Raw genomic sequence first — 11,254 nt, 5'->3', positions numbered from 1 at the left:
TGCCAAATTGACTTGAAACTTGAGATTAGCCAGTTATATATTATTCTTAATGCATGGTAAAAGTTTCGGAATTTTTCGAGAACTTTCATTTTTCTGCGTTTTCTGGCTGTCTGTCCGAACTTCGGCTGAACGTTTGACCAAGCTAGGGTTGACCAAAAATCACCAAAATTTCCAGAGTGCCATTTTCCAATATTCTAAGATTTATCATAATTTTTCTGGAATTTATTTCGCACGTTCGAAAAATCACATTATTTAAGTGTAACGGATTTATTACCGTTATCTCGATTTGCGTGCCTCTTCTAGAAGCTTTTTAAAGTGCTGAGAATTCAAAAGGAAGGTGCTAGGTTGCTTCCTTAATTGAGCACATGGGATAAAGGAAGTACTTGGTGGCCAAGGTTTGCTTGTGTCATGGATGACCTCATCTTTTAATTATGTCATGCATGACATCATCTCCCACCATTTGCCTATAAATACCAAGCCTTCCCCCACCCATTTTCTTTAAGCTAAGAGCCAAATATATGCTGAGATTTTGAAGTGAAAACACTCTCCCAAAGTTTATTCAAGCACCCACCATATTTACTTCATCTTTAAAACCTTCGATTCTTCATATACTTCGTTATATACACAAGGTTTTAAACCCCGAGGCTTCGTACCACCCAACCTAGCCAAATCTCGCTTAGCTCATTTTCATACCACTCTTGTTGTCCTCCCGAAGGGCTCTCCAAAGTTCGTGTGCAAAGCCAAAATCCGGTCGAACCTCCGACGAATTTTTCCGGCGAACTTTTTGTAAGTGGTTATTTTAGCTTCGTTTTACTCGTGTCTTAACCGACCATTTTTGACAAAGGGCTTTTGAACAAAAATATTCTCTTCATCTTTAAAGCTCTCTTTGTTTACAAAACACACGAGCTAGCCACTCGTTATATATTTGTGCGTGTGTTTTGTCCCGGAACCTAACTCGTATCCTTTGAGATTTCCTCACCAAACTTTGGAGGGATCTTTGCCTTGGCACGGAAAGCCGGATATAAGGCCAAAGGTAATAAGTTAGTTATTGTTGTGCGTGTTATCTGTGCTTAACTGATCATATCCCTACGCCCAACATACCCTTTCTCGTTTGGTGAACGTTTCCATATGTGCTGTGCTTCGTGGAAATACTAACCTTACGAGTTTAGCGGTTCCCGATCCCGTGTGTGTGAGTGTGATTATCGACTGCGTATTATATTTATAAATCACTCCACACTAATTAATATAACTCTCGTAGCTTGCCCGTACGCGGTTTGCTCAGGTTATTAAAATCAATCCGACTTAAAATCAACTATTTATATTTTCCGCGCAATATAAATTGTTGGACTGTTGTTGGACACTTGTTGGACTAATCACCGTTGGACTTGTTATAATTGACAAACCTTATACCTGACCGTGATTATTGGACTGACTTAGCGGACTAAAATCTTATTAAAACAAGGATATATTTTCGTAGATATTGTGTTCTAACTTTTGCAGTGAGGTGAAGTGAAGTGAGGTGATCTTCGTTCTAAGACCCAAGTCCTTGACGTATTGACGGGGAGTTAATAGTCATTGCACCGTGAAGAAGAGGAAAGACCCGAGATCTAATACCTAAGACCCGAGACCGGCAAAAGGTGTAGAAGTACAAAGACTACACAAGGTTCTACATCGACTTTGAGGAAGTAACGGGGAGTTACGTTCCGAGACAAGCTTTGTAGGTGTTTTTACATTTATAGTGAGGAGGTAACGGGAAGTTACGCTCCAAGATATATATTTGTAAAGGCTTCTCCGCCTACTTTAAAGGAGTATCTTTTTAGTAGAGAAAATCTCGAGTCCGGGGAGGAGCTCGGGGACTGGACTAGGGGTGAGTGGACTCCATCGGTTGAGTTAGCCACCGCGAACCAGGATAAAATCCCTCGTGTGGTATTTTTCTTTCTTTGCTTTTTGCTTCCGCATTTACAACTGCCATTACTCTAGATACAAGATTTTAAAAAGGGGGATAAACTTTTTAAAACGCCATAAAGTTTTTAAACTGGTGATTAAGCTATTCAACCCCCCCTTCTAGCTTAATTATCCCTATATACGGACCTAACAGTTGGTATCAGAGCAGTTGCTTTTATTTGTGCTATTTGATTTTTAAGCACTACAAAAAGTAGATCCGATATGGCTTTTATCAATGCCATCGGTTGTAGTGAAGGTCTCTCAAATTCTAGACCTCCTTTATTTGATGGCACGAACTTTGCCACTTGGAAAACAAGATTTCGCATTTATGCTAGAAGTCAAGGTGTCAAAGTTTGGATGGCCATAGAAGATGGTACAATTATTCCGACTAAAATAGTCGACGATATTACTATCGAAAAGAAAGTAAGTGAATATACTCACGATGAGGAAGATAGAATGAATATCGCCGCTAAAGCGGAAATGGTTCTCACAAGTGCACTTGCAGAAAAAGAATATAAACGAGTAAACAATTGCAAGTCCGCACAAGAAATGTGGAACAAGTTAGTAGTAACCTATGAAGGAACTACCGACATTAAAGATTCTCGAATGGATACTTTGATCCAAGAATACGAGAACTTCAAACTCCAAGATGGAGAAAATATCATCGACATGGAAACAAGATTTACTCGTATCGTCGATGAATTAGCTCAACTCGGAAAGAACTATACTCGAAATGAGAAGAATCGTAGAGTTCTTAAATCTTTACCTCCGAGTTGGAAAGTTAAAGTTACAACTATCAAAGAGATGCACAATCTCAATGATTACCACATCGATAACTTATTCGGAAACCTTCGTGCTTACGAAGAAGATAATGTTCCGGATATTGTCGTTCCTAAAGTGGAAGACAAAAAGAAAAATATGGCTTTAAAGTCCATATTAATCGATGAGGATGAAAACGACGAGGAGTTGAATGAAGAACTCCAAAATCTCGACGAAAGCGAGATCGCTCTCTTAACGAGACAACTTCGTCGTGTACTTCAAAGTAAAGCTCAAAGGTATGGAAAAGGCTTCCTTAAATCGAATAATCAACAAAGAGTTTTTAACTCTAATGGAAGGCCTAATTACTCTCAAAACTATACTCCAAATTATAAGAGTAATTATCCTACTACGGGCTATAACAAAGGCAAAGTCAATCAAAGCCCTAATGCTTATAATCATGCCAATAACAACCATACTTACACTCCTCCTAAACCAAAAGAACAAAATCCGGAGGAAGCACAGGATGTGTGTTTCGAGTGTAAGCAACCCGGTCACTTTAAACGGGAATGTCCTAAACTTTCTAAAGGAAGGATTCTCGTGGCCGAAAATGGTTGGGATTTAAGTGAAGATGAAGAGATCTCGGAAACTAATGAAGAAGTGGTCAACTTGTGCTTGATGGCTCTCGAGGATGATTCTTCGTCATCGGATGTCTCCACTTCAAATGATGAGGTAAGTTCTCGATCTAAAGTTTTACATAATTTACATCTCTTTAGTGAATCTTCATTGCATTTATTGGAATTGAGTAAAAGTGATTTGATTGATTTGGTGGTTGAAATAAATAAAATAAGTAGTAGTGCTAATCAACGAACTCTCTCACTATGGTCCGAGAAGGAAAATATTGAAAAGATGAATAAAACTCAAGAAGAAGAGTTATCTCGGATTAAGGATCTAAATCTTAAAAATGAGGAAGAAATCTCATCTCTTTGTGAACAAAATGATATCTTGAAAAATGAGCATAATAAGAGTAAAGATATTATTATGAGATTGGAAGTTGAAAATGTTTCCTTAGTTCTACAAACCGAGGAATTAGAAAATGAGAAGCTACAATTAAATGGAGATAATACTAAGCTTCATATTGACTTATTGAATTTGAAAATCCAAAATGAGTCATTAACTCAAGAAAAATCAACTTCGGTTTCTCAAAAAGATAACCTTGAATTAGTTCATGCCTTGAAAGAAAAAGACAAGATATTTGAGTTAGAAACTCAAAAATTGAAGGATGAACACTCAAAGATTTTAGCTCATGCCTTAGATCAAGAAAGGATTCTTAATGGTAAATTAAATGTCTTGATCAAGGAAAATGAAAATCTTGAAGTTGTAGTTCAAAGGTTCACTAAGGGTAATACGATGTTAGATAGAATGGTACATTCTAAGACATCATATAATCATGAAGGATTAGGATATGATAAAAATGCTCAACCTAAAAAGTTTGTACAAGACAAGAAACAAACTACCTTTGTTCCCGCTTCACCTAGATATAAATGTTCATATTGCAATAAAGATGGACATACTGTTGAATATTGTAGAATCAAGAATGGTGAGATTAAGGGGAAGTATGTATGGGTTCGAAAAGGAACAAAACCATATCATAAGGTTGATCAAAATGTGAGAAATAAAAACGTTGATAACACTCAAAGACAACCACGGTTTAGTTATGTTCAACAACCAATTTCGTATCAACATAGAAACACAAGGTATAATGCTTATTCGAATGGACAAACTTCTAGAAGTCGTTCTATTCCTAGTCAACATTTCTATCCACAAAATACCATGTATTATCCAAATGATAGAAATAACATGTATCAAGGTGTAAACTTTCAAAGAAACAATCCTTTAAGAAACACAAGATACTATGACTATTCTAGGAATGTTGCATCTAGAAACTCCTATGTGCCTAATCATGATTATACTATGCCTAGTTTCTATCGTACGAACTCGAATGCTTATAATGATACACTAACCCGAGGACCCTTAAGACGAAAGGGTACCTATAAATTTAATTGATTTGTTTTGTAGGTGTGCCTTGTTACTAAGCATGATATGTGGTACCTTGATAGTGGTTGTTCAAGACACATGACCGGTAATAAGTCTCTCTTGAATGGCATTAGAAAGGTTGCCGCTGGAAGTGTCACGTTTGGAGATAGTAGCAAGGGTAGTATCATTGGTATTGGAGATATTGGTAATGAACATTTCAAGATTGCTAATGTACAACTAGTTACGGGACTTAAGTATAATCTTCTCTCCATTAGTCAACTTTGTGATAATGGATATAAGGTAATTTTCTATCCTACTCATTGTTCTATTTTAAATAAGGATGGAAAATTGATGCTTACTTGTCCTCGTAGCAAAAATGTGTACACATGTGATATTAGCAAACATTCAAATGTATGTCTATTTTCTACTCTTGATGATCCATGGTTGTGGCATCGTAGATTAGGACATGCGAACATGAAATTAATTAAAAGTATTTCAACTAATGATCATGTTAGGGGTATACCAAAGTTAAACTTTAAAAAGGATCATATTTGTGAAGCTTGTGAAATAGGAAAGCAAATTCGAGCATCTCACAAAGCTAAGTTTATGGTATCTACCTCTAGACCTCTCGAACTATTACATATGGATTTAATTGGACCGGTTCCGGTACAAAGTCTTGGAGGTTGTTCATATACCTTGGTCATTGTTGATGATTTTTCACGATATACGTGGACAGAATTTCTCAAAGCTAAAAGCGATGCTTTTGAATCATTCTCTTCTTTATGCAAAAAGATTCAAAATCAACAAAATACTACCATTGTCTATATAAGGACTGACCATGGTAAGGAATTTGAGAATTCTAGTTTTACTACGTTTTGTGAGTCAAATGGAATTACACATAACTTTTCTGCACCTTATACTCCTCAATCTAATGGAGTTGTAGAAAGGAAAAATAGGACTCTACAAGAAATGGCAAGTACTATGCTTAATGAATATCGTCGTCCTAAATATTTTTGGGCCGAAGCTATGTCTACCGCTTGTCATATCTTAAATCGAGTATTATTACGTCCTATGACTCAAAAGACTCCCTATGAATTGTATTATGGTAAAACTCCTAAAGTTAGTTATTTTAGAGTTTTCGGGAGCAAATGCTTTATCTTAAATTCTAAAGAATACCTTACAAAATTTGATCCTAAATCAAATGAAGGTATATTTCTTGGTTATTCTACCAATAGTAAAGCATATCGTGTATTTAATCTTAAAACTCTTGTGGTGGAAGAATCTATGAATGTTGCTTTTGATGAATCAAAACCACCCTCGAAGTATATTGATCTTGTGGATAAAGAAGATGCCGAACAAGATGGTGTCGAAGATGTTATCCGTCAATTCGAAAATATGGATATAGGAATTTCCCCTCCTAATAATCCATTAGAATTGTTACAAACCGATGAAGAACTTCCTAAAGAAATCCCTGTTATTAGAAGTCATCCTTTGGATAATGTTTTAGGGGATTTGACTAAAGGAGTTCAAACTCGGTCACAAGTTCAAAATGTTGTAAATCATCTTAGTTTTCTTTCGCAAATTGAGCCTAAAACTGCTAAAGAGGCTTTGCTTGACGAGGATTGGATATCCGCAATGCAAGATGAATTAACACAATTCTCTCGTAGCAAAGTATGGGAACTCGTTCCACTACCCGAAAATACTTCCATAATTGGAACTAAATGGGTATTTAGAAATAAATTAGACGAAAATGGAACGGTTGTTCGAAACAAAGCACGTTTAGTGGCTCAAGGATATACTCAAATGGAAGGTATTGATTTTGATGAAACTTATGCACCCGTAGCTAGAATCGAGTCTATTCGTATGTTTTTAGCGTTTGCGTGTCATAAGGATTTCAAAGTATATCAAATGGATGTTAAATCTGCATTCTTAAACGGGATATTAGAAGAAGAAGTTTATGTTAAACAACCTCCCGGTTTTGAAGATGCAACTAATCCCGAGTATGTATACAAGCTATATAAGGCTTTATACGGATTAAAACAAGCTCCGAGAGCTTGGTATGAAAGGCTCAGTAAGTTCCTATTAGAGAATAATTTTAAGATGGGAACGGCCGACAAAACTCTATTTACGCGACAAGAAAAAGATGATATACTACTTGTCCAAATTTACGTAGATGACATTATTTTTGGATCAACAAATAATGATCTATGTAAAGAATTCTCTGAAAATATGAGTAAAGAATTCGAGATGAGTATGATGGGTGAATTAAATTTCTTTTTGGGTTTGCAAATTAGGCAATCCGATGAGGGCATTCATATTTCTCAATCTAAATATTGCAAAGAGATGCTCAAGAAATTTGAAATGGAAAATGCTAGACCCATATCATCTCCTATGTCTACTTCCGATAAATTAACGGAAGATCCTAAAGGGATTCCTGTCGACACTAAGAAATATCGGGGAATGATTGGAAGTTTATTGTATATTACTGCAAGTAGACCCGATATTCAATATAGTGTTTGTAAGTGTGCTAGATTTCAAGTTGCACCAAAGGAATCTCATTTATCTGCTGTTAAAAGAATTTTACGATACTTAAAAGGCACTGTTGATCTAGGCCTTTGGTATCCAAAAGGAGTACCTTTTGATCTAGTATGTTTTTCTGATTCGGATTATGCCGGACATTTGGTTGATAGAAAAAGTACTAGTGGTACGTGTCAATTTCTTGGTGGATGTTTAGTTTCGTGGTTTTCAAAGAAACAAAATTCCGTATCTATTTCTACCACTGAAGCTGAATATATTGCCGCCGCAAAATGTTGTGCACAAATATTATGGATGAAGCAAACATTAGCGGATTACAATGTTAAATTTGATGTTATATCTATTTTATGCGATAACACGAGTGCAATTGATTTAAGTAAAAATCCCGTGTTACATTCAAGATCTAAGCATATAGATATAAGACATCACTTTTTGCGTGATCATGTCAATAAAGGCGACATAAAAATGACTCATATTGAAACTGAGTATAATGTCGCAGACATTTTCACAAAGCCTTTAGGTTCCGAAAGATTCGCTAAACTCCGATTGGATTTAGGAATGCTGGAACACAATAAGTAAAATTTTGGCCTATTATTCATTAAATATTCTTGGTAGAATATTTATCATGTTTTTAGTCATCTTACGTGTAAGAAATATTGTCAATTAATTTTCTTGTGTGCACTCTGAAAATTCAGATTTGTCAATAAAGAAATTTATTGATCGGATGTTCATGAGCTATCACTAGAGAATTTTAAGTATTGATGATCATTCTTAGGCGAGCGAATATTTTTGATTTATCAAAAATGTTTTTAAGATACTAATTATATGGCATTTGTTCTAATTATAAAAGAATTATCTTTTGCCAAAGTATTTGCTTTTTATATTTAATAATACCATATTCAAGGAATATATTTATCCGGATATTCAATTATTTCACGTGGATAAATATTTTTTATGGAAATATATTGGAAGGAGAATTAATATCTTTTTGCTAGCAAGTTTATCCAATAATATTTTAAATATATTATCTTTCAAAAATTGGATAAATTTGCTCTCTAAAGCAAAATATTATAAATTATAGATATTTAGGACTAATATCTATAGATTATTACTCTTTATAATATTTTATCCAATATATTCCTAAAAAGATATTAGTTTTCAAAATTGGATAATTTATTACAATAAGAGGATAATTTATTATTTATTGATATTTTGATATGTGTTAAATATTATTTTATTTGTTTTGGGGCTTCAATATTTCAAAATCAAATAAACCTATCCGATTTTTTATTCAAAAAAACTACAGCCCGAATTGTTTTATTTGGCTGGTTTTCGGTCCAGTATTTATGCACCAGCCCAGCTCACCTATTCCTAAAACCCGGCCCAAGTTTTTAACCTAATTTCTAACCATAGATCAAAACCCTTTTCTTAATCTCAGCCGTGCATTATGTTTATATATATCTGTAAACAGTGTAAACACTGTTCTCATTTCTCTCAAAAACACTCGCCGCACTTCTTGTTTTCTCTCTCGTTTTTGCTCGAGAACTCTAGAGTCTTCTATCGAGTTTTCGAACAAAAATTCAGCGAGTCTCTTCTCCACCTCGCCTCAAATCTTCAGATATACACATCCTTTTCGAGTTTTATCTTTAGTTTTGATAAACCTCATTGATTTCGAAGCTGGGTTTGGTAAGAGAGAAATGGTTTTCAGCCTCCGAGCTCGCCGACGTCGTAATCGACGGCGAGATAAGGCTGGAGCCAGACATTTATATACATATTCAGTCCCATCTCGTTAATTCTGGGTTCGATTATTGAAACCCTACTTTTAGGGTTTGAGTTTTGAACGCATACTAACACGATTTTGAGTCTTCTGTATGCAGGATAGGCGAATCGGAACATATGATGTTAACTGTGTTAATTTTTGTAGGATTTTAACTTTAGGGTTTGTCAAACCCTAATCGGTTTTGACTTTGTTGGTTGCTTGGTTGTGTTCTCTGGTCTCGGCGAAGCTCCATCGAAGCCTCGAGAGCTATTCAAATGCTCCTGAGAGTTAGGGCTTTCAAAACCCGAACTCGATCTCGAGGTCTCCATGAGTTTTGGTGAGCAAACGAGGCTGGCTATGCGTGTCTTCGATTAATTCAATCATCTCGAGTGCGATTTCAGCGCGTCTAGAGTTGGGGTTTTTGATACCCTAAACTCGAACTCGAGTTTTGATTATGAAATTGATCGCCTGTAAACTCTATTGACGATTCGGAGCAAGACGGGTTCAAGATGCGTGCTTAAAAATTAAAGACTCCTACATCTCCATCTGAACTAATCTTGGTAAAGAGTAAGTCCAAGAGAATTAATGCCTTGGCTCAGGTGAATTGTTCTCGATCTATAAGCTGATGTATCTGACGCTTAAAAATTGCTACATGCCAATAATTCGATCTGGTTTATGCATTATATGTTGTGTATGATATTTGTGGTGGTATATGGATATATATGTTCTGCGACATGATATCTCTGTTTTTATTCATCTGACATGACTTGGTATAAAATGATTTCGGTTCTGTATATTGGGTATGTTACTTGTTTTATGTCTTAATATATGCGAAATTTTGGCTAGAATGAAATGTTGGTTGATTAGAAGGAAATCTGCTATGTTGTTCTATCTGCTTTGCTTGTTTTGACTCCATCTGATATAATGTTTCATTGGATGTTTAAAGCGCTTGAAAATTAATGTTGAGAAATGATTCTGATCAAATATACTCTGTTCTGGTGGAATTATAGTTAACTGATTGTTGTTGGTTTGCAAAGCTCTAGGCGACTTAGCTTTTAGTATTATTAGGATAATACTAAACTAATCTTAGGGATACAAACTCATGTGATTAAATGATTTGATAAATGTTTATAAACATGTGAACTCTGTTTTCCATGTATGACTTGTTCTTGTATTATGCTTGAGGTTGTGTTACCCTGCGTATATGATGTATTCGATCTAAATCTGTATCATGCTCTGTTAATATTAGACAAATTGATCTTTGTTGCCACTAGAACAAATCAGAATATGTACTAGCTCTGGATGTTGTCATGACTGCCATAAATTGGATTGAGTTTTTCTCTAAAAGAACTTCTGCCATGATCTGTAATAATCTTTGTGTTAATTGGCTTTAAGTGATCTGAAAAAATATAAACTGCATATCCCCTACTAGAAACTATATTGAAAATTGAATATGCCTAAACTTCCTCTATGAAGCTTTCTAACTTAAGTGTTGAGAGTTTTTGCAGGTGGTGAATTTCTGGGAAGGATGGATTTTATTGGGACTTATGCATGACTAGCATATTTTTTAAGTTGTGATGGACTGTTCGAATTTATGCTATATGTTGCTTTATTGGTTGAAAAAAAATCGATTTCATGAAAACTTAAACGTTTTTTTTCGTCTTCATAAAATTCTATTCGACTAATTTTGATAAATTGAATAAACTGTTTCTACAAAATTTCGAATAAGATTTTCCTTGAGCTTTTCAAACTCGATATGATAAAGAATCAGCATTTTTTTAAGACCGACTTGATACGACTGAACTTGCATGTTACAATCAAAGTCTTCGATATCTGCTTAATCTAATGTCTGTACTTGCTAGTTGTAATGTCAGTCTGTGTTATTTGAAAATCTTGTCCTTAAGATTGCATGAAATCTCTAAACTGTACTAAATGAATTTGAACTGGATGTATGAAAATGTTGTGAAAAATGCTTGTGTGGTAATTGTTCGTGAATTCTGGCTAAATAAATTGATGCATGATAAACTGGATACACAAAACACACTCCTGCCTAACACCCTAAGACTTGGCTGGGAGTTCCATGAAATTCCCAGTATCTGGAACACTGGGGTGTAACATGGCCACATAGATTTAGGAATTATCCCAAGAGCATGAGCGAACGAATTTTAATTAAAATGGATGGATAAGTTTTTGAAACTTTTAAAACTGGAATTATGTGCTTCG

General features: G+C 35.1%; 1 protein-coding gene across 2 annotated transcripts; it reads left to right on the top strand.

Annotated features, from left to right (window-relative positions):
- The first annotated feature begins 513 nt into the window (after positions 1-513).
- LOC135151922 (uncharacterized) lies at positions 514-4,767 on the top strand. Of its 2 annotated transcripts, none has more exons than XM_064091039.1 (2): positions 514-786; positions 1,501-4,767. In XM_064091039.1, exon 2 carries the CDS (start codon positions 2,167-2,169, stop codon positions 4,765-4,767), a length of 2,601 nt encoding a protein of 866 aa, XP_063947109.1. In that variant the 5' UTR covers positions 514-786; positions 1,501-2,166. The 2 variants fall into 2 exon arrangements, with proteins under 2 accessions (XP_063947109.1, XP_063947108.1); XM_064091038.1 differs by having other exon boundaries at positions 514-1,033.
- The last annotated feature ends 6,487 nt before the right edge of the window (positions 4,768-11,254 follow it).

The sequence above is a fragment of the Daucus carota genome, chromosome 4, assembly GCF_001625215.2.
Source record: "Daucus carota subsp. sativus chromosome 4, DH1 v3.0, whole genome shotgun sequence".
NCBI classification, from domain to species: Eukaryota; Viridiplantae; Streptophyta; class Magnoliopsida; order Apiales; family Apiaceae; genus Daucus; species Daucus carota.
This window is presented reverse-complemented; position numbering and strand designations above follow the sequence as displayed.